This window comes from Terrapene carolina, unplaced genomic scaffold, assembly GCF_002925995.2.
Source record: "Terrapene carolina triunguis isolate 2854851 unplaced genomic scaffold, T_m_triunguis-2.0 Scaffold210, whole genome shotgun sequence".
Classification (NCBI taxonomy): domain Eukaryota; kingdom Metazoa; phylum Chordata; order Testudines; family Emydidae; genus Terrapene; species Terrapene triunguis.
The window spans coordinates 33,082,806-33,107,079 of NW_020664561.1; the positions used below are offsets into that span (position 1 = coordinate 33,082,806).

The 24,274-nt window shown below is 38.8% G+C and overlaps 1 protein-coding gene across 1 annotated transcript in view; it reads left to right on the top strand.

The window, feature by feature from the left end:
* Nucleotides 1–24,274, top strand: part of LOC113407210 (dihydropyrimidine dehydrogenase [NADP(+)]) — a 602,627-nt gene that overhangs the window by 312,339 nt on the left and 266,014 nt on the right. The window contains exons 9-11 of the mRNA XM_026655393.2: nucleotides 6,056–6,163; nucleotides 11,109–11,278; nucleotides 15,162–15,372. Of these exons, the coding sequence (XP_026511178.1) occupies nucleotides 6,056–6,163; nucleotides 11,109–11,278; nucleotides 15,162–15,372 (489 nt within the window). The remainder of the gene's footprint in view (nucleotides 1–6,055; nucleotides 6,164–11,108; nucleotides 11,279–15,161; nucleotides 15,373–24,274) is intronic.

Genomic DNA, 24,274 nt, shown 5'->3' on the forward strand with positions numbered 1-24,274 from the left:
CCCCACCAGCCTCATCATATGACAGGACACAGCTGAGGGGCAGGGAGGCAACAGGGACTTTAGAGGAAGCCGGGGAGACCCGGAGGAAGAGGAGCATGTTACTCAATAGCTCTACCTGGCAGACCCGGTTCAGGAATCCCCCCGAGGAGTCATTTTAGAAGGACCCTAAGCCGTGGCAGGAACCGGAATCCGAGGTTGGTAAGTTACAGTGCACCCCCACACTCCCGTCTGGCTCTAGTAATACATGCCTGAAGCCGGCCCCCTCACCACATCCACCCACACTCCACCTCAACTTGGTCCCTGAGCAAGATATGGCTGCAAATCAATGATTTTGTTGAAATCCCATGAACCATTATAAAACATTTAGTGGAAGCTATAACAGAGTATTAACGAGTAGTCACTGTGCCCCTGTATCTGTGCTTTTCTCAGCCCATTCTGAGAGTGGCAGTCCCTGGGCCACACAAAATGGGCGAGAGGGAGGGAGAGAGTGGGGGGTAGGCTTTTAAAGGGCCCAGGTAGAGGAAGAACTGTTTAATGACATTTATGGTTGTGCAAAGCCCCAACCCTTCCCCTTATGAATGGGAACTACATGGAAAGGCAGTGGGTGTGGTTGGTGTGCAGGCTCACCTACTTCTAGTAAGGGAAAGGGAACCGTTTGTCCATGAAAAGTCAGAGTGGTCCATTCACCCTGTGACCATTTCAAATGTTTTGTATCATTCCCAGTCCTTGGTGGCTGTTCTCTTCCCTGTGCTGAGCCACTCTGCAGAAGCCAGGAGAAGTGGGGGTGGGTGAAGCATCCACTCCGCCAGTTCTGCAAACACAATGCCTTGTCCCTTAGCCATGGAGAGGCAACTGGCTTGCAGCGTTAATCCAAAATGCAAACCATTTCATTCCTACCAAAAGCCTCCCCTCCATGAATTTGCTAATTTTTAATTAAAAAAAAGGGTTCTTGACAATTAAGTAAACTGTTGCTGTCCAAAGCTCCACAATGAAAAACAGAGGAGAATTTAACTGAAATGTCTTTAACAATTTATGTGACAATTCAAAGGAAATAAAAGTAAAATAATATTCAAGATATCTGACACTGAACAGTGCTTTTGTGCCCCCTAATCTCCCATCTCCACCCAACCTTACCACTGGCAACCATGAGAGTACACAGCAGTTCCCTCCAGAAACTCCCCTCAAAGGAGTGTTCCTCAGTACAGCAATGGGAAATGGCTAAGTTATTGTTAAGCTTTGATGTATGTTACAGGCAGGAGATTTGGAGATGAATGATTGTTTATGATCAGGGAATACCAAATACTGAACAAAAGGGTCTCTTTGATGGCTTACTCGGTGGATTTTGAGAGGCGAGAATATACTCACTAGAGCCTCTGTTGTTTATGTAGTTCTGTGGTGTATACTTCTTGGGTGGCTGCTGGCTATTGTGCATCAGTATCAGTAAAATATGAGTGATAGTCAGACTGAGGCTTGGGAGCCACAAGTGTCTCTTTAATGTGTCTCCTATAGCACATGATATTAAAACACTGTGTGATTTAAGTATGTCAGTCTAAGTTATTAACCAATCAGGATGATTTTACTATGTTATTAACCAATTGTAGTTGATAAAATAATACTTCATCAGTCATTTTGCTGTGAGAATAATATATAGCCAATGAATTCACACTACTCTGGCTCTTTTGGTTAATGTTGATTGTTAATTTGGCTTCTGAACCATTAAGGTCTGAGTATCATTGCTCTAAAGCAGTGGTTCTCAAAGCTGGTCTGCCGCTTGTTCAGGGAAAGCCCCAGGCAGTCCAAGCCGATTTGTTTACCTGCCGCGGCGCGGGCCAAGGGAGGTGCTGGCCGCCCTTCCCGCAGCCCCCATTGACCTGGAGCGGCGAACCGCGGCCAGTGGGAGCTGCGATCGGCCAAACCTGCAGACGGGGCAGGTAAACAAACCGGCCCAGACCGCCGGGGCTTTCCCTGAACAAGCGGCGGACCAGCTTTGAGAAGCACTGCTCTAAAGGATCTCTTTAATGCATCTTCAAAGGGTATTTCTCTTGGGTGGATAGTGTCTCCAAATCCTCTCTCTCCTGGATAGTTCTTTACCCTGAATTGTATCTATCATTGGTGACTGTTTTTTCCCCAAATTGTATCTTTCCTATGTGACTCTTTTGCTCTAAACTATATTTCTTCCATGTAACTGTGTTTCTCCAAATTGTCTCTCCTGAGTGGCTACTGGCTATTTATCAATATTTGATCTCTCTCTAAAGTGTATTTCTGTTAGGTGGCAGTTTATTACTGAAGGATATCTCTGCAGGGTGGGTATTGGTTCTTGTATTTCTCTCTCTGTCCATATAAAGTCTCTCTCATGGGTGGCTACTGGCTGTGTGAAGTACTTGATGGTACTTGATCTCCTTGTTTAATTGAAGTATCTGCAATCGTTACCATGGCAAACACCAATGAGAAAGTTTATATATTAGAATCCAGTACAGCCAGTGTGAAAGCATAGGAAAGGGCTTGTAACTGTGCCAGACATATATGAGCATGTGAGGGGAAATCCCTTAGCATTTCCTTCAAATGTAAATATTATAAATGTGGTTTTCTTAGATTTTTCTGTGAAAAGAAAATGCATCTCATGCAAATAACAATAAAATTGATACTAAGCAGTAGATCCCTAGTATTCTATTTTATTATCACAGTAGTCAGCATAAAAGATCTTGGACCAAATTCCATCCTTGATCCAGGTTTCAGTGGTATTGGACCAGCAGTGAATCTGGCCCATTAGCATTAGACTCTTGCCCTGATTCTGATCCTCTTAAGATTAGTGGGAGTTATGTCACTGACTTTAATAGGAGTAGAATCAAGCTCAGTTAGAGAGAGAGACTGCACTGGTAAAAAGGGATGAGAGTACTTTTGGTTTGGGGTGAGTATTGTTTTCATTTTTGAAGGTGCTGGGTGAGGGGGAGATTAGGGCCACATATTAATTTAATTCACACTGGAACGCATGCTAATGTCAATGAGTTTTGCACACAGATTAAGGATGGAATGTCACCTCTGGTAGTGTAAAACCCAGTAGCAGTAGTGGGTCAACTCTCTCTCTCAACTCTATCCTCAGTCTTTTGGGCAGAGGCTTAAGCACTGAGAGTTAGAGAGAGGAAAGCACAGTGCTGTAGGGCTGCTTATTGTGGTACCCATTTTAGAATGATAAAACAACATATGACTAGCAGGGGAGAAAGAGCAATCACAATCTGTACAATTTTTGGACCATTTCATATACATATTTTACGTACACTTAATAAATACACACCAATTAACTGGCAGCACCTCCGCCTATCCCTTATTCATTGTTCATTAGCGAATGTTCTTACTTTCAGAGGAAGTATGATGTTCAGGGGTTCTAATCTGCTATACACTGAATTTGCACAAGTATTTCCTTACCTGATTTTTCTCAACATCTAGCTATAGACATGTAGTATTTCCAGCCACAAGTGTTCAAAAATCATGAATCATGCCAAAAAAGAAATTGAAGAGTAAGTACATTGGAAGCAAGAAGCCTGCCAAACAATCAGTGGGGCCCGCTGGATGATTGAGGTGCTAAAGGAGCACTAAAGAAAGACAAGGCTGTTGCAGAGAAACTAAATTAATTCTTTGCATCGGTCTTCACTGCAGAGGATGTGAGGGAGGTTTCCACGCTTCAGCCATTCTTTTTAGGTGACATCTGATGAACTGTCCCAGATTGAGGTGTGAGTAAAGGAGGTTTTGGAACAAATTGATAAATTAAACAGCAATAAGTCACCAGGACTAAATCTGAAGGAACTCAGATACGAAATTACAGAACTACAAACTATGGTGTGTTACCTATCACTTAAATCATCCTCTGTACCAGATGATTGGAAGATAGCTATTTTAACGCCTATTTTTAAAAAAGGATCCAGAGGTGATCCTGGTAATTACAGGCCATTAAACCCTAACTCCAGTACCAGGCAAATTGGTTGAAACTATAGTTAAGAACAGAATGAATAGAAACACAAATGATCACGATATCTTGGGGAAGAGTCAACACTGCTTTTGTAAATGGAAATCATGCCTCACCAATCTGTTAGAGTTCTCCGAGGGTGTCAAGAAACATGTGGACAAGGGTGATATAGTGGATATAATGTACTTGTGTGACAGACTGTACTCCTATGTTGACCACTTTTACAAGACTATGATAAAGTATGTACAAAGTATGCCTTGTGAGGTATTGTTTGAAAATTCATAGTTTGCTGATGATTATTGTCCTGATAAAATATGTGTGGCAACCTTGGTTGTAAAGTTATAAGATTCTATTGTATGATATTATTAAGGCATATTCCAAATCTGGGGAAGCAGCACAAATCAGTTCCTCAGAGACAAAAGGCAAACTGACGACTCAGCCAAGTGTCAACAAAATCAAATGGACTATCACTTGATTAAGTGGCCATTCTTTGGCAGAAAGAAGGGTGTGAGTGAATAATTTACATCTTGGCAAAGGAACAGACTGGCTGTCACCTGAACCCCAGGTGGAGAGGATCCTCAAAGAGGAGGAAAAGTAATAAAAAAAAATGAGGAATCGATGTCTTGGGACCAATCTTATTTAACATTTTTATTATTGACCTTCTCACAAAAAGTGAGTGTGTGCTAATAAAATTTGCGGATGACACAAAGAAGGGAGGTATAACCAATACAGAGGAGGACTGGAATATCATACAAGAAGATCTGGCTGACATTGTAAACTGGAGTAATAGAAATGGGATGAAATGTAATAGTGCAAAGTCATGCATTTTGGGACTAACAACAAGCTATAAGCTGGGGACTTGTCAGTTGGAAGCGACAGAGGAGGAGAAAGACCTGGATGTATTGTTTGATCACAGAATGACTATGAGCCATCAATGTGATGTGGCCATGAAAAGGGCTAATGCAGTCCTAGGATGCATCAGACAAGGTATTCCCAGTAGAGACAAGGAAGTGTTAGTACCATTATACAAGGTACTAACAGCTGTTCACCAGTCCAGATTGTACCCTGGGTAATGTTGCAACTTGGACTTTGAGTAAACATTTGACAAGGCCCCTCACCAAAGGCTCTTAAGCAAAGTAAGCAGTCATGGGATACTAAGCAGTCCTGGGAGGTCCTCTCATGGATCAGTAACTGGTTAAAAGATAGGAAACAAAGGATACGACTAAATGGTCAGTTTTCTTAGTGGAGAGAGGTAAATAGCAGGGTCCCCCAAGAATCTGTACTGGGACCAGTGCTATTCAGCATATTCATAAATGATTTGGAAAAAGGCATGAACAGTGAAGAGGCAACTCCCATTCTCCCTCCCCCCGCACACCCCCCAGTTCTTTTTTCAAATTGGGAAATCGATCAAAATCAACTTTTTCCCATGAAGTTTCAGTTTTTATGAGTCAGTACTTTCCAATGAAAAAATGTTTTGTTCAGTTTTTTTATACTATATACTTACTAATTATTTTACAATTACATACCTCAGTTATCTAATGATTTTAAAAGTTAACGTATTAGAGAGTATTTTGTTAACTTGTTTCCTGTTTAGATATAAAAGTCCAGACTTTTGTTGAAAATGTCATGTTATTTCATTCAATTTGGATGAAAAATAACTTCCTAACTCCCATGCCATCTAATCCATTTTCTCTGCTACCCAGCTGCACAGAAATGGAAAGACATCCTTTGCAATGTTTTGGTTTAATTGTGAAGTTTCTCTACCTTATCGCATACTGTTGCTGTACAACTATGTTATTAATAACCATAAATATATAAAGACCAATAAGAACTTGCAGGTTCCTGAAAATAAATCAAGAACAGCCACTGATGATGACATACAAATGTGCTCTGGTACTTATGCCCCTTCCTAATTGATTAAACTGACTGGTTAGCATCGTGGTGTTATTTTCGGATGCAAGGTGGTTTGGTGAGGCCCTGGTTTGGTAAAACTGTTGGTATTTTGGAGATTTTTAAGACTGTTTGTCCTGCTTACCTCTTGTTTTTTAATCTTTGAAGTTTTCTAAATGATCTGCTTAAAATTATATGTATTAGGTTTACCAGAACCAAACAAAGATGGTATATTCCAAGGACTGAGAATGGACCAAGGTTTCTACACATCTAAAGATTTTCTACCACTGGTAGCAATGGCAAGTAAACCAGGTGTGTGTATATATAATAGATCGTTTAAAACATGTTCAGTAGAGGGTTAGCAATTATATTAGTACTTAGTGGAGTTCCACAGTACACAGAAACTTGTACAGTGGTACATCCAATAAAGGCGCATGTGTAGATGCAGAAGTATGTATGGTTCAGATCGTTGTGTCGCAGCCCTCTTAGGGATGATAAAAGACAATCAGGGAGGCTGCAAGTCATTGAAAATTTGATTACAATTCTACAACAAAGAAAATGAAATAAATTTAGAGAGCGAGCGAGAGAGAGATATTATAAATTAGTATAAATAATTATATACTAAATTATAAATATTAACGTCAAATTATATTTGGATAAATTACATAGGCTTATCATGATTATCACTGATACATTTTATGCACTTTTCTAGTAAATGTAAGGTGGTCATGAAAACTTTTGAGGTTAAAAAAGGGGTTGCCAGCTTGAAAACTTGAGAAACAGTAGTCTATATAGGTTATGGGTTGTATTATGCCTTTTTAAACATTAAAAATTGTCCTCTTAAAAAATCAAATCACACACTGCCTGACTGGGCATTACAGTATATGACCGTGTGTTAGTCAAATGATTATTTCTATATTCAGTTATCCAGGCTTATATACAGTACAATCTGTATACAATAGTTATGCCATTATCACCTACAGAACGGATCAGTTCAATGTGCTCTCCATGGAACTGCACCTGAAGACCATTCAGAAAGTTCACATGCTGTTGAATGTGGCTGCCTGTTTACTTAACAAATTGATAAATTAAATAGTAATAAGTCTCCAGGACCTGATGGTATTTCACCCAAGAGTTTTGAAGGAACTCAAAGGTGAAATTGCAGGACTACTAACTGTCACCTATCATTTAAATCAGCTTCTGTACCAAATGACTGGAGGATAGCTAATGTGACGGCAATTTTTAAAAAGGGCTCCAGAGGTGACCCTGGCAACTACAGGCCAGTAAGCCTCACTTCAGTACCGGGCACATTGGTTGAAACTATCATAAAGAACAAAATTGTCAGACATATAGATGAACATAATTCGTTGGGAAATAGTCAACATGGTGTTGTAAAGGGAAATCATGCCTCACCACTCTACTAGAATTCTTTGAGGGGATCAACAAGCATGCGGACAAAGGAGATCCGGTGGATATAGTGTATTTAGATTTTCAGAAAGCCTTTGGCAAGGTCCCTCACCAAAGGCTCTTAAGCAAAAGAGGCAGTCATGGGATAAGAGGGAAGGTTCTCTTATGGATTGGTAACTGGTTAAAAGATAGGAAACAAAGGGTAGGAATAAATGGTCAGTTTTCAGAATGGAGAGATGTAAATGGTGTAGTGGTGTCCCCCAGGGATCTGTACTGGGCCCAGTCCTATTTAACATATTCATAAACGATCTGGAAAAAGGGGTAAACACTGAGGTGGCAAAATTTGCAGATGATACAAAACTACTCAAGATAGTTAAGTCCCAGGCAGACTGCGAAGAGCTACAAAAGAATCTCACAAAACTGGGTGCCTGGGCAACAAAATGGCAGATGAAATTTAATGTTGATAAATGCAAAGTAATGCACATTGGAAAACATAATCATAACTGTACATATAAAATGATGGGGTCTAAATTAGCTGTTACCTCTCAAGAAAGAGATCTTGGAGTCATTGTGGATAGTTCTCTGAAATCATTCACTCAATGTGCAGCTGCAGTCAAAAAAGCAAACAGAATGTTGGGACTCATCAAGAAAGGGATAGATAATAAGACAGAAAATATCATATTGCCTGTATATAAATCCATGGTTCGCCCACACCTTGAATACTGCATGCAGATGTGGTCACCCCATCTCAAAAAAGATAGATTGGAATTGGAAAAGGTTCAGAAAAGGGCAACAAAAATGAGTAGGGGTATAGAATGGCTTCCATATGAGGAGAGATTAATAAGACTGGGACTTTTCAGCTTGGAAAAGAGGTGACCAAGGGGGAATATGATAGAGGTCTATAAAATCATGTGGTGTATAGAGAAAGTAAATAAGGAAGTGTTATTTACTCCTCCTCATAATACAAGAACAAGGGGCCACCAAATGAAATTAATTGGTAGCAGGTTTAAAACAAACACAAAAAAGTATTTTTTTCACACAACGCACTGTCAACCGCTGGAACTCCTTGCCAGAGGGGTTGTGAAGGCCAATACTATAATGGGGTTCAAAAGGGAGCTAGATAGATTCATGGAAGATAGGTCCATCAATGGTTATTAGCCAGGATGGGCAGGAATGGTTGTCTCTAGCCTCTGTTTGCCAGAAACTGGGATTGGGTGACAGGGCATGGATCACTTGATGATAACCTGTCTGTTCATTCCCTTTGGGGCACCTGCCATCGGCCACTGTCAGAGGACAGGATGCTGGGCTAGATGGACCTTTGGTCGGACCCAGTATGGCTGTTCTTCTGTTCTTAACACAGTTTCCCACAAACAACAGCTTGCACAAATGGTCTGTTGCAGGAACTTTATTTTCTGCTTATAAAAGTGAAATTTTATGTTAACCCTTTTTAGTACAAAGTGGAAGTGTTGCAGAAAGAAAGATTTATCCCTTCTCTATTCCATCCCTCATCTTCTATGTTAAATAGGTTACTTTTGTCCATTTTCATAAGCTGAAAATAAATGTAGAAACAAAAATGGGGGGGGGGGGAAGAAGGAAATCATTGAGAAAGACTTGGTTAAAATAGATGTGATGAAGAACTATAAAGCTATAAAACATTTGTTGATTTAATAAAAATAAAACCATATAAAATAAAAACCACTACCTTGAAACAGTTATAAAATACTCAGATTTATATTCTAAAATACAATACAGAACTCAGTGGGATGACATGTATACTTAGTTACTCACATACATACGTGTTTGCAAGATCGGGATGCATGTTCATTAAAAATGCCATCTCTCACTGAGGGAGCATATTGTATTTGCTAGAAGATAAAATGAATTTTATTTGATTTATTCTAAAAAGACTAAGTATAAATTTTGAGGAAACAGACCAATTTCTTAAATCACTATAAAATAATTTCATCAATACTCTGTAGGTATTTGGAATCCCACATTAATAAATGTATCTGTTTTACATACATTGCTTTTTCTGGTGCCTGTCCAAGGCTCTAAGCACTTCATGCTATTTAAAACACAGAATTTGAAAATAATATTTAGTCACCTAACACAATATTTTTCTTCTTATTTCCAAGATGACAATTCTCCAGTGATTAGACTCCCCCACGATATATATATTTTCTCCCTATTTGCAACACTCCACCTAAACTCTTTCAATTTTCAGCTCCATTGCTTATGAATTTATATTCCCTCAAATTGGTTCCAAGAAATAGGTCTCCACATTAAAATAAATGTGTGTGAAATACAAATATCTATACATGCCCCCCATTTAAGCCTCCAATCCTGCAAAGATTTATACATGTGAGTATCGCCATTAACTTTTAGGCCCCAATCCTACAAGTCATTATCTGTGGGCAGATCTCTGCACCCATGTGGAGTCATTTGCAGGATTGGGGCCTTATCTGGGAGAGAAACCAAGATCTGAATGGCATTGTGACTAAACTTCTTGCTCATCTGAAGTGGTATTTCTAGGCATGTTGGAATGGTGTCATAGGCATGCCTTGCACTGTCATCTCCCATATTGTGCTTGTTCTTTGATAAAATAAAGGAGTTCATTTTCCATTGCTGTCAATCTACCACCTTTCATTGGATTGAATTCACTTTGGAGATAAATTATTCTAGACAGAAATAGATATAGTAAAGTAATCAAAGCCCCATGCCATAGGCACATGGAAAAATGACCGAGTCTTGCAGTCTATGGTACCTTTTCCAAGTGGAGAGTGTTTTGGGGATCAGGATATCTTTGTTCTTCTTTTGTGAATTTAAATTTAAAGTATTATTTTCTTGAAAGAAATTGATATTTGTGCTTCTGAACCCTTGCTGTGAAAATTCACAACTGTTATAGCACAAAGTTAAGACTTACAGAGCACTGATTATATGGTCAACACAAACTCTTCTGAATGAAACTATCACCAACTCATTGAGATTATAGCTTTATATTATTTATGCTATAATTTTTAAAATTACTGTAATTTGTCTAATCAGTAGTTAGTTACATTTAAATTGATGCTAAAGTGCAATCCAATATATGGAGTACATACATTTTAGTTTTACTTAAGAATCTCTTATAAGCGAATTATCAAATAGAGCGCCCTGGATAATGAACACTTAGAAAGTCCTAATTCTCTCTGTTTCTTTTTGCAAATAAAGTCTGTAGAAAACCAATATAGATTAAGCACTTAGTTCAGAACAAGGTCCCCTAGAAATTATTGTAAGAATAATAATCTTACTGCATCATGTTCAGCTGCCATAGGGAATGGCTTATGAGAACCATGCCATAATGATGATATATTCAGAGTCTTTTATAAAAGTTACTTAATTTATATGGCTGAGACCAATATTATTAAATTATCAGATGGGGCAATAAACAAATAAAAAGCTGTTAGAAAAATACAGAGTGCCACTCTTTATAAACTATAAAAATGGTTTTTACTTAGGAGAATAATGAATCTGATGAAAGTAGTCAAAATTTAATTTTTGATGATTACCTCAAATTGATTGAATCCAGTATGACAGAGCCTACATTCTTAAAAATGTATTGTAGTTTATAACCCTCCATGATGGGCAGGCACTGCTGCTAAGGGTACTGGCTATGAAATTACGTATATGAGCATATCTTAAAAGTGGGAATAAAACTGTCTTTCAAAGAAGCAGAATAATTTGATAGTGACACTCCATGCTTGGAAACTGCAAGATGCAATTTTACACTGCTTTGAGTACAAGTATCTTTTGAGCTGTCATGCAGAAATGGTTCTCTACTTGAAAATGGGGTTTTCTTTTCATCATTCAGGAATGTGTGCCTGTCACTCTCCATTGCCATTGATACAGGGAACTGTAATTGTACTTGGAGCAGGAGACACTGCTTTTGATTGTGCAACATCTGCTTTACGCTGTGGAGCTCGCCGTGTATTTGTGGTCTTCAGAAAGGGATTCACTAATATCAGGGCTGTCCCTGAGGAGGTAAAACTGAACAATCAGAATGTTTTTGTAGTAGTAACAAGACTGATTTTATGAGATGGAACACTGATTATCATTGTTATTTATACAGTCCCAACTTGTGCAACGCACTTAAAACACTGTTACATAAGGTTTAATTCATCAAAATGAAATTGAAATTTGTAAATGTTTATTCAAAGTCTGAGGCTTATTTTATGTTGTGCCTGTGTCAAATTATGCCCTCAGTTATGCTTGTGCAATTCTCCGTGAAGTCAATAAAAGTTGCGCTTGCGTATCTGAGGGCAAATTTTGGTCCTTTGTTTATAAACTCTAAAATATTTAGAAATGTTTAAACACACATATGCACCCCAGATATCAAATGATGAGGCATACCTGAATCATTATGGGCCATTCTAGCATTACTGGTGACTTTTCAGTAATCTGATTTCCCAAAAAAGGTGCAATTCTGGGACATACTTAATGTATCGCAGTGATCCAATCAAAGGTAGGTATAAAGACATGTAAAAAGGTTAGTTAAAATTCTTTGTGTTTTTTATGCCTATCAAAGGCTGGTGAGTGATGGCATCCAGCATATATTTCTATGCTTAACTAGATTTTGATAAACATTTTTTATTATGAAACCTTTTTTATTTGTCTTTAATTATTAGATTTTGGTGGTCTTATTTGGTTATAATTTATGTGGCACATACTTTGGATTGCTGCATAATTTATACTAATGAGACATGTAATGTACCTCAGTCATGGAATTTATGTGAAAATGGTCCTGTCTTTCAAGAGAAAGTGTACATCTTTGGAGACCTAATCGTTACACAAATGGGATGACGGTACACAATAAGCAATGTAATTTCTCAATGTGCATAATTTACTTCTGTTTTCCTTGCCATAAAGCAAACACTCAAATTGGGGTGGGGCATTCTTTAAAAAAAAAAAAAGGAAAGCTTATTGAGATAAAATGTAATTCATGTACTGATCTGTTTTTCAATTCATCAGTATTCAGACTCCCATGATCTCTTTGTGAGTGTATGTGCAAATCTTTGTATTTTTTAAAGTTGTCATTCATAAAGTCTGTAATTATACCTATTAACTAAATCATACTACAGATTAGAAATTAATAAAGTAAAAATTGCCCCTAATCAAGTATAGCCATTATTGACGTTTCAAACACTGCCAGATGCTGAAATGCTGTAGAATATCACAGGTATGGAAGAGATTATTTGTCATATAATCATGTAGGGCCAAATCCTGGCTGGAGAATTTCAAATATAGTACCTATATTTAAGAAGGGGGTGGGGGGGAGGAAGTGATGTGGGAAACTACAGGCTCATTAATTGACCTCAATTGTATGCAAGTTCTTAGAACAAATTTGGAAAGAGAGAGTAATTAAAGACAAAGGTAAATGGTAATTGGTATAACATACAACAAGGTTTTACAAAAGGTAGATTGTGCCAGACCAACCTAATCAATTTTCTAGACATAGCAAATGCAGTAGTTCTAAACTACCTGGATTTCAGGAAAGCATTTGCTACAGTTCCACATGGGAAATTATTAGTTAAATTAGAGAAGTTGGTGATTAATATGAGAATCCAAAGATGATGGGTAAGGAACTGGTTAAAGGGGAGACTACTGCTGGTAAACCTGAAAGGATTATCAGACTGGAGGGAGGTTCCAGCAGAGTTCCGTAGGGATCAGTCTTGGGACAAATCTTATTTAATATTTTTGTTTATGATCTTGGCACAAAAAGTGGGAGTGTGCTAATACAATTCGCTGATGACACAAAGCACTGGAATTGCATACAAGAAGATTTGGATGACCTTGAAAACTGGAATAATAGAAAGGGGATGAAGTTTAATTGTGCAAACTGCAGCGTCATACACTTAGCAAAAATTCCTGTTGATGATATCTATAAGCTGGGGACTTATCATGTGGAAGTGATAGAGGAGGAGAAAGACCTGGGTATATTGGTGGATCACAGGATGACTGTAAGATGCCAATGTGATGCAGCCATAAAAAAGGCTAATACAATCCAAGGATGCATCTAGCAAGGTATTTTCAGTAGAGATAGAGAAGTGTTATTACCATTGTACAAGGCACTGGTGAGACCTCATCTGGAGTACTGTGTGCAGTTCTGGTCTCCCATGTTTAAGAAAGATTCATTCAAACTGGAACAGGTACAGGAAAGGGATACTAGGATGATCAGAGGAATGGAAAAACTACCTAATGGAGATTTATGGAGCTTGGCTTGTTTAGCCTTACAAAAGGAAGGCTGAGGGGAGATAAAATTGCTGTCCATTAATACATCAGAGGGATAAATACCAGGGAGGGAAATGAATTACCTAAGGGTCAGTGTTGGCACAAGAACAAATGGATATAAACTGGCCATCAAAAAGCTTAGGCTTGAAATTAGAGAAAGGTGTCTTACCATCAGAAGAGTATAGTTTTGAAACAGTCTTTAAAGGGGAGTAGTGGGGGCACACAATCTAACTTGTTTCAAGACTGAGATTGATAAGTTTAGGAGGGGCATGGTATTATGAGATTGTCTATAAAGGCATATGGCCCATCTGCAACTGCTATTAGCAAATATCTTCAGCAGCCAGATAGATGGGGCACTAGATAGGGAGGGCTCTGAGTTACTACAGAGAATTCTTTGCCAGGATCTGGTTGATGGGTCTTGCCCACATGCTCATGGTCTAACTGCTTGTCATATTTGTGGTTGGGAAGGAACATTCCCCAAGTCAAATTGGCAAAGACCCTGTTTTGGGTTTTTTTTCACCCTTTCTCTGCAGTATAGTGGGGCGTAGGTCATTTCTGGCTTGAGCTAGAGTAAATGGTGGATTCTCTGTAACTTGAAATATTTAAATCAAGATTTGAGGACTTCAGTAATTCAGACAGAGGATGAGCCTATTGCAGGAGTGGGTAGGTGAGGTTCTGAGGCCTGCAATGTGCAGGAGGTCGTATCAGGATGGTCCCTTCGGGTCTTAAAGTATATGGATCTATGAGTCTTCATTCCTGTGGTATTTTAAAACAACAAATTATTTTTTAAAAATTTCAGGGAGGAGAAACTAAGGAAGTTGGAAGAGACCTTATTTTTCATGCCTTTTGCTGTTTAAAATAGGTGTTTACTATTTTAAACAGTATAAAGGTGGTATAAAAAGTAGGTTTTCCCACATTTTCTTACTCTTTCTCAACTTTTCCTACTTTCAGAAGGAAAACAATGTTTCAGCATCTGACATTACTTGGTTGTGCACTTTGAGACACTTTGAAGGGGCCAGATTTTTAGAAAGTGTTGAGCACCTTCTGATAATAATCCAACAATTTTTGGAAAAAGTAAGAAAGTGGGGAAAATTTCAGAATGATTTTTCTTTAACCAAAATCTTTTGTTTATAAGAAATGGAGGTGTTTTCCCATAATTCTTTGTTTCAAAAATATGTTGGAACATTGACAAATTTTGTCAAATTATTTTTTCAGAGGAAAATTTAGTTTATTTTTGATAAAACCCTACTCCCGCCCCCAATTTACTACCACTTCTACCTAGCATTCAGTGCAGGCCTACCCCCCATCTAGGCTGCAGTCAGTACTGAGTCTGTGCTCACCTAGACCTGTCCTTAAAAGACCAACATACCTTGTTACATAGGGTAATTCCACTGACATCAAAGGGACCATGCCAGTCTAAATCCAGAGTAACAGAGGAGAAAATATGAAAAATTAATACTCTTCTCCATAAGTGGATGTGCTGATCCACTCAATATCATTGGAGACTTTGGAGTAAGTAGACTGTAGCCCTACACAGCAATATTTTTTGCTAGATATGGAATATATGCAAACTTCATGAATCAAAATCTTTCTATGAAGACATCATAATCTTTGTATGACTTTCCTTTTTCCACAGATGGAACTTGCAAAAGAAGAAATGTGTGAATTTCTGCCTTTCCTCTCACCTCGGAAGGTTGTAGTGAAAGGTGGACGAATTGTTGCTATGGAATTTGTTCGAACTGAGCAAGCTGAAGCTGGACACTGGATTGAAGATGAGGATCAGATTGTCCGTTTGAAGACAGATGTGGTGATCAGTGCCTTTGGTTCAGTTTTAGGTGACCCTAAAGGTAATGCTCAGCTGTAATATGCTATATTAAAGCCTGTTATTATTTTAATATTATTACTATTTACAGTTTGGGAACTTTGGCTTTCTTCTCCTAAATTTTGTCCTCAATTACAACTGGATAAACGGGTTGTGGGAGGGTGGAATTGGGCTCTTAAGTCTAAATGTTCAAAACTGAGAAGTAATTTGGGCTGGATGCCCCTGCTTTTGTTTGTGCAACTTGCGACATTTTAAAGAGACCCAGTTTTTAGAAAGTGTTGAGCACCTGCCTTGTGATCTGCCCCTTTTTATGATATCTCAAGTTGAATACTCAAAATAACTAATCACTTGAAGGCACCTTTGTGTGTAAGTTATGGAGTGGTGTGTTAGAATGTGTGAGAATATTACTGTGCAACTTAGTCCCTAAATTATAACAGAGTAAAAGAGATTGATCCAAAATCCAGTCTTTGGTATTTCTAAGGCACCACTCAGTGTGGTATCTAACCATGAGATATTTGCAGATCATCAACCTTTCCAAATGCAAATTTTGGAAAAGTGATCCTTTAGTAAATGACATTACAGCATTCCATTTTAAGGCTTAATCTTAAATGGTCCTTAGCCATTGCAACTCCGCCTTTCCCCCCCCCCCCCCAACATTTTACAGATTTAGGTACTTATTCCATATAAGTAACTTCCTTGTCAAATTAATTCAGTCCCCAAGAGAATATTTAAAGTACACTAGGTGCCATAATTGCAAATTCAAGGGGTTGTCTGAAAATCAAGCTGGGTTCTGACTGCTTCATATATCACTGAAAAAGAAGGAATGTGGAAGCAGAACGTAAATGGGCAATTCTGTACTTAATGCAAGAATAAATTAATACAGCTTGCCTATGCACAGCTGTATAGGCTCTATAGTCTTCATCTTGACATTAGCAAACTAAGCAGATATAACTCTAAAGATGGGTCTGACCCAAAACTCAAGATCCAAACACCCCTCACAAATGAGATGTAGATGCAAACGTTGCAGTGCATACCCATCTATAATTGGAAGACATTTGCAGTAATATGGTGCCATTTTCTCTTTTTCTGACCGTAATCATAAGAAGAACTAGGGGCTGCTGTGATGGGATGGATGGGTGGATGCCCTCTGCTCAGGACTGGGCAGGGATCCAGGCTGTCTCACACATGCACGCCTCATGGACTGGAGGCTGAAAAATCAGGAGCTAAAAACTGATGGAGAGGCTTGGCTTCTCTTTGAACAGATTAGATTCTAAGCTCCTTAAAAGCATTGTACATCAAAGGCATATTAAATAACAAAGCCAGCTGACTGAGTAGAAGAGAGATGGACCACAGTTAATTGAGCCTGAACTGGCAGGTATTCATAAAGGTGATTGAGATGTTGGGAGTCCCAGAGATGGATCAGTACACCTCCTCCATGTATAGTAATACCAGGAAATTACTCCATGACATGTCATCCTGAAATTTTGGGCATGGATGCTCTGATTCAGAAATGGACCAGACTCATACTATGTACTCCTTCCCATTTGCTATTTTAAAGTGCTTCAGAGGACAAGGCCACAAAAAGTTTTGGAAATCCTAATAGCATTACACTGGCCACAGACACTTTGGTTCTCTTAGTGCAAAATACAGCTCAAAACCTCATAACAGGGCAAAGACTTCTGTACCTTCTTAATCACAGACAAGTAGTAAATCCAAAACCATCCAAGTCTAGCAATATATGTGGTTGTCTTGCAGCTTCATACAAGGACATTTTTACCTCTGCTTTTTCTGTAAATATTCTACATGGACATTCTTTGGAAGACAAATAAAGACATGCTTTTGAGTTTTCTGGAACGATTGATGGAAGAAGAAGATTTTACTGACCTTCACAAGGAAGACAAAACATTAAGTAATGGAGAGGAGCTATATGAACATTTTAAGAATTCCAGAATGTTGCTGACAGATGTCAATAGAGCTGTCTGTAACACAAATCAGATATCCAGTCCTTCCCATTCAATAAGAGTGATACTAAGGAACAATGTTTACAATTTTTAATCCAGCATATTATCACAGGGAGATTTTAGATTCTCTACTACAATAAAAGCAAGGGGGCAAAGCCATTCCTTTGAGGTATCTGTAAATTTAATTTACAGGTATTCGCTTATTGTAACAAATGATTTTTGATAATTTAATTCAAGCTGTGCTGTTCTCTACAAGGAAATTGCATCCATAGTACTCACAGTGATACTCATTCTGTGCAACCTCCTGTTGTGCAGTTATCTAATGGAGTAAATAAGAAGCAGGTGGGACTCTGACGACTCTTTGTGAGTGGGAACAACCCTTCCACTTGGTGATATGTTGTCATATAAAGAATTTAATATCTGTGTTGCTTATGGTCTAGTGATCAATCTCACCAAGGAAGTACAAAGAAAAGCTAGGGTTCGAATTTTTAATGGAGTCATGAGCCAGTGTCTTCATGGAGTTAACTTTAATTAGAGAATATTTTCAAAAAGCCATTTCAAATCCCTCATCAATTCTTGCCATTAGAAGGTCTTTGGGAAGGTTTTCTCAAAGCTCTTGGGTTAATAAAACATATTGCCTGTATCAGTGGCAAATTGTGTTGGTTCTTGGGTTCCAGGCTAAAAGGTTACTCTACCTTGTGTATAGGTATTCCCACACTCAATCTTGCTTCAGCTTTAACTTGATGGGCTGATGGAGCCTAATGTGACAGTTGACATTTTGGCTGACACTGAGGTTTTGAACAAGGGACATCCAAAACTAAAAGAAGAAGCTGCTATAGCTTGAACCAAAACTCTATACCTGATGGCTATAACAAATCATATCCTTTGTGGATTTGCACAGAGGGGGACTGGTAACACATGCTTACCAGTGAAATAAACTACCACTAACTATAACCCTTTCTAAAGATGGGGAACGTAATGCCCATTTGCCTGTTACATTATCCATTTATGAGTTCTGTGTAGCAACATGCTGTAGTCTGAGAGGAACAAAGTCATAATTCAGGCAGATCATGGAATGAGTCCTTTTCCTTGGGATGGGCAACATACCTCACTTTCACATGTTGTGTCTGTGGATACTGCTACTGGTATAGCAAGCTGAGTGCAGAAATTTCTCTCACATACCAGAAAAGTTAAAAATAAATAAAAAAAACTATGAAAATAAATTACTATTTTTTGTGGCTATGTCATTTTCAGTTCTTTACACTTCTTCATTAACCAGCAGTCTTGAAGCAAATCAAATACACTCATAACATAAGAACGTCCATTCTGGGTCAGACCAAAGGTCCATCAAGTCCATTATCCTGTCCTCTGACAGTGGCCAATGGCAGGTGCCCCAAAGGGAATGAACAGACAGGTTATCATCAAGTGATTCATGCCCTGTCACCCAATCCCAGTTTCTGGCAAACAGAGGCTAGGGACAACCATTCCTGCCCATCCTGGCTAATAACGATTGATGGACCTATCTTCCATGAATCTATCTAGCTCCCTTTTGAACCCCGTTATGGTATTGGCCTTCACAAAACCGTCTGGCAATGAGTTCCAGAGGTTGACAGTGTGTTGCGTGAAAAAATACTTTCTTGTGTTTGTTTTAAACCTGCTGCCTATTAATTTCAGGTGGTGACCCCTTCTTGTATTATGAGAAGGGATATTATTTACTTTCTCTGTACCACTTATGATTTTATAGACCTCTGTCATATCCCCCTTAGTCACCTCTTTTCCAAGCTGAAAAGTCCCAGTCTTATTAATCTCTCCTCATAAGGAAGCCATTCTATACCCCTAATCATTCTGGTTGCTCTTTTCTGAACCTTTTCCAATTCCAATATATCTTTTTTGAGATGGGGCGACCACATCTGCATGCAGATGTGGGCTTACATTGGATCAATATAGAGGCAATATGATATTTTCTGTCTTATTATCTATCCCTTTCTTGATGATCCCAACATTCTGTTCGTTTTTTGACTGCCGCTGCACATTGAATGGATGATTTCAGAGAACTATCCACAATGACTCCAAGATCTCTTTCTTGAGTGGTAACAGCTAATTTAGACCCAATCATTGTATATGTATAGTTAGGATTATGTTTTCCAATGTGCATTACTTTGCATTTATCAACATTAAATTTCATCTGCCATTTTGTTGCCCAGGCACCCAGTTTTGTGAGATCGTTTTGTAGCTCTTCACAGTCTGCCTGGGACTTAACTATCTTGAGTAGTTTTGTATCATCTGCAAATTTTGCCACCTCACTGTTTACCCCTCTTTCCAGATCGTTTATGAATATGTTAAATAGGACTGGGCCCAGTACAGATCCCTGGGGGACACCACTATTTACCTCTCTTCATTCTGAAAACTGACCATTTATTCCTACCCTTTGTTTCCTATCTTTTAACCAGTTACCAATCCATGAGAGAACCTTCCCTCTTATCCCATGACTGCCTATTTTGCTTACGAGCCTTTGGTGAGGGACCTTGCCAAAGGCTTTCTGAAAATCTAAATATACTATATCCACTGGATCTCCTTTGTCCGCATGCTTGTTGACCCCCTCAAAGAATTCTAGTAGATTGGTGAGGCATGATTTCCCGTTACAAAAACCATGTTGACTATTTCCCAACAAATTATGTTCAACCAATTTGCCCGATACTGAAGTGAGGCTTACTGGTCTGTAGTTGCCAGGGTCACCTCTGGAGACCTTTTTAAAAATTGGCATCACGTTAGCTATCCTCCAGTCATTTGGTACAGAAGCTGATTTAAATGATAGGTGACAGTTAGTAGTCCTGCAATTTCACCTTTGAGTTCCTTCAAAACTCTTGGGTGAAATACCATCAGGTCCTGGAGACTTATTACTGTTTAATTTATCAATTTGTTCCAAAACCTCCTCTAATGACACCTCAATTTGGGGCAGTTCCTCAGATCTTTCACCCAAAAATAATGGCTCAGGTTTGGGAATCTCCCTCACATCCTCAACAGTGAAGACTGATGCAAAGAATTCCTTTAGTTTCTCCACAATGGCCTTATCGTCTTTGAGTACTCCATTAGCATCTCGATTGTCCAGTGGCCCCACTGGTTCTTTAACAGGCTTTCTGCTTCTGATGTATTTAAAAAAAATATTTTTTTGCTATTACTTTTGGAGTCTTTGGCTAGCTGTTCTTCAAATTCTTTTTTGGTCTTTCTAATTATATTTTTACACTTCATTTACCAGAGTTTATGCTTTTATATTTTCCTCATTTGGATTTATCTTCCACTTTCTAAAGGATGCCTTTTTGCCTCTCACTGTTTCTTTTACTTTGTTGTTTAATGACGGTGGCTCTTTCTTGGTTCTCTTACTATGTTTTTTAAATTGGATATACATTTAAATTGAGCCTGTATTATGGTGTCTTTAAAAAGTTTCCACACAAATTGTAGGGATTTTCCTTTTGGTACTGTACCTTTTAATTTCTGTTTCACTAACTTCCTCATTTTTGTGTAGTTCCCCTTTCTGAAATTAAATGCTACAGTATTGGGCCACTGTGGAGTTTTTCCCACCACAGGGATGTTAAATTTAATTATATTATGGTCACTATTACCAAGCGGTCCAACTATATTCACCTCTTGGACCAGATCCTGTGCTCCACTTAGGACTAAATCAAGAATTGCCTCTCCTCTGGTGGGTTCCAGGACTAGCTGCTCCAAGAAGCAGTCATTTAAGGTGTCAAGAAACTTTATCTCATCATCCCTTCCTGAGGTGATATGGGGATAGGTGAAATCCCCCATTATTATTATTGAGTTTTTATTTTATTTTAATAGCCTCTCTAATCTCCCTGAGCATTTCTGAGCAACTAACACCATCCTAGTCAGGTGGTCTGTAATATAGCCCTACTGCTATATTCTTATTTTTCAAGCATGGAATTACTATCCCTAGAGATTCTATAGTACAATTTAGTTCATTTAAGATTTTTACTTCATTTGATTCTATGCTTTCTTTCACATATAGTGCCACTCCCCCACCAGCATGACCTGTTCTGTCCTTCCAATATATTTTGTACCCTGGTATGACTGTGTCCCATTGACTATCCTCATTCCACCAGGTTTCTGTGATGCCTATTATATCAACATAATCATTTAATACTAGGCACTCTAGTTCACCCTTCTTATTATTTAGACTTCTAGCATTGGTATATAAGCATTTTAAAAACTTGTCATTTTTTGCTGTCCCCTATTGCATGATGTAATTGAATGGGACTTTTTTCATTTGACTATTTTCTCATCAGATCCTCCCTGTATTTTATCATTTTCCATCCTCTCCTCCTGATTGGGACATAGGGAATCTCCATTTATAGATCCTCCCCTAAGGGATGTCCGAACCACGTGCTCCTTCACACCTGTCGGATTTCCCGCAGCCCTTAGTTTAAAAACTGTTCTACGACCTTTTTAATTTTAAGCACCAACAATCTGGTTCCATTTTGATTTGGGGGGAGCCTTTACAGGAAGGAAGGGCTTTTACAGGAAGCTTTCCCAAAAGCTTCCCCAGTTCCTAATAAATCTAAACCCCTCCTCCCTGCACCATCGTCTCATCCACGCATTGAGACCCTGCAGTTCTGCCTAACTGGCCCTGCGCGTGGAACTGGAAGCATTTCAGAGAATGCTACCATGGAGGTCCTGGACTTCAGTCTCCTACCTAGCAGCCTACATTTGGCCTCCAGGACCTCTCTCCTATCCTTCCCCATATCGTTGGTACCTACATGTACCACGACCACGACCACCGGCTCCTCCCCAGCACTACACATAAGCCTATCTAGATGCCTCGAGAGATCTGCAACCTTCGCACCAGGCAGGCAAATCACCATGCGGTTCTCCCAATCATTGAGAACTTAAATGTTTGGCACATCAGAAGTTTAAAAATAAATGAAAACAGGATTTAAGCCCTGATTCGGAAAGTCATTCTCTCAAGACAGGACTGAAGCACATGCTTAAAGTTTAGCTCACTGTGACTTAAGCATATCTGCTCCCGTGAATAGGAATGGAACTTAGGATGGAAAGGCTCTGTCAGTCTATTATTGTCGTCATGATGTTTCTTGCTCTTGTAGAGGAACTAGTAATTTTACAGCTCAGTTTCCTCATGCTCATAGGGAGGTATTTGCTGTTTGAAGTTTTGTTAAAATACAATGCTATTACATTTTCAAGCATTCTGGTATGTACTTTATTTGCCCTTTGGGCTCAGAGAAATATATTTTTAATTTTTTTCACAAAACCTTAGGAGAACTGCAAAGTCCATTATATGCTTGGGAACTGAGATAGCTGGTCAGTTGCCATATAGATCTGTATTAAAAAAACTAAGCACCACTGGTGAAAACAGTTAAAAATCAGGTTGTTATTTATACTAGATTCTTGAAGAGGAGAAATATTGGCATGTGATGTTTTCTTGCTTGTTTGTTTTGGTGAAAGGAAGTTTTTTGCAGGCACAGCCTGCATTTCCACTTAGCAGCACATTGGGGTCAGGAAACAATTTTATGATTGGGCCTGAATAAAATAAACAGCCTCAGGGAGCTTTGCACTTTCACTGACTCTTCCTGCTTTCCTGTTTTGCCATTTTGGAGCCTAAAATGTGCGAGTGAGTTACAGGAGTATCCCCTGGAACCATTCCAAATTGCAGTTTACCAATAAATAAGAACATAATCCCTTGTATTAAACTGTATCTCTTAACAGTTTCTGGTGCTGCATATAATTCTCCGTATGCTACTAAACAGAAGACCAGTTGATTTTAAGGCCCAGGCCTTACACAACCATTTTTTTTCTTGAAAGAGAAGGGACAACACCAGTTTGGGGCTACAAATTTCCCCCTAATTTCAGGGAGGGGAGGGGAGGGGGGGAAACAGGATGTTTTTTCCATGAAAAAATTGTGAAGAGAAAAATAGTACTTTTGCCACAAAGTAGTAGTCCAGAGCTAATGCAGGAGATGCCATTGACAATGCTAGTTTCATTCAAAATTCTGTTTAGCAGGCCGGAGTAGAAAGGAGCCACTCCCACAATTTCTCAGTAAGAAATGTATGTTCTTTATCTTCTTTAACAAATTAAAAGAAATACTACAAAGGTCCAAACATAAATGCAGAAAAGCAAGTATTCTAGTATATACAGCTGTGATAAATGAAGGTGGGGGGGGGGGGGGGAGCTTCCTTTTATGGACAGCCAGACATCCAGTTAGCTATAAAATCCCTCTTGGTAGCTGTTCTCTACTTACTTTACCTGTAAAAGGTTAAAAAGTCTGACTGCTATGCATAGGTGAAAGAAATTGAGTGGGCACCTGGCCAAAAGAGCCAATGGAAAGGCTAGAACTTTTTAAAATTGAAACAAGACTCCCCTTTTGTCTGTCTGTGGGTCTCCTGGAGAGCAGGGACAGGGCTGGGACTGTGCTGTAAGAAGCTTTAAGCCAGGTATGAAAAACCATCAGATCATACCTAGAAACTACTTATTTGAAACCCCCCAGATATGTAAGTAGATCAGGAAATATCTAGGAAGACGTGATTAGGTTTATCTCTTTTATTTCTTTATGGCTTGTGGACTCCTCTGGGCTAACCCCAGGTACTTTTGTTTTGCTTGTAACCTTTAAGCTAGACCTCAAGAAAGCTATCTTGATGCTTAATTTTGTATTTTTTTTTAATCTAGCAAAAAGCCTAAATTCCAGATGTATTTCCTTTCTTTTTCTTTTTAATAAAAATTTCCTTTTTTAAGAACAGGATTGGATTTTTGTGTTCTAAAAGGTTTGTGCATGTTGTTTAATTAGCTGGTAGCAACAGCTGATTTCCTTTGTTTTCTTTCTCAGCTCTTCCCCAGAGGTGGGGGTGAAAGGGCTTGAGGGTACCCCACAGGGAGGAATTCCCAAGTGCTCCTTCCTGGGTCAAAAGGGTTTTTTTGCACTTGGGTGGTGGCAGCATC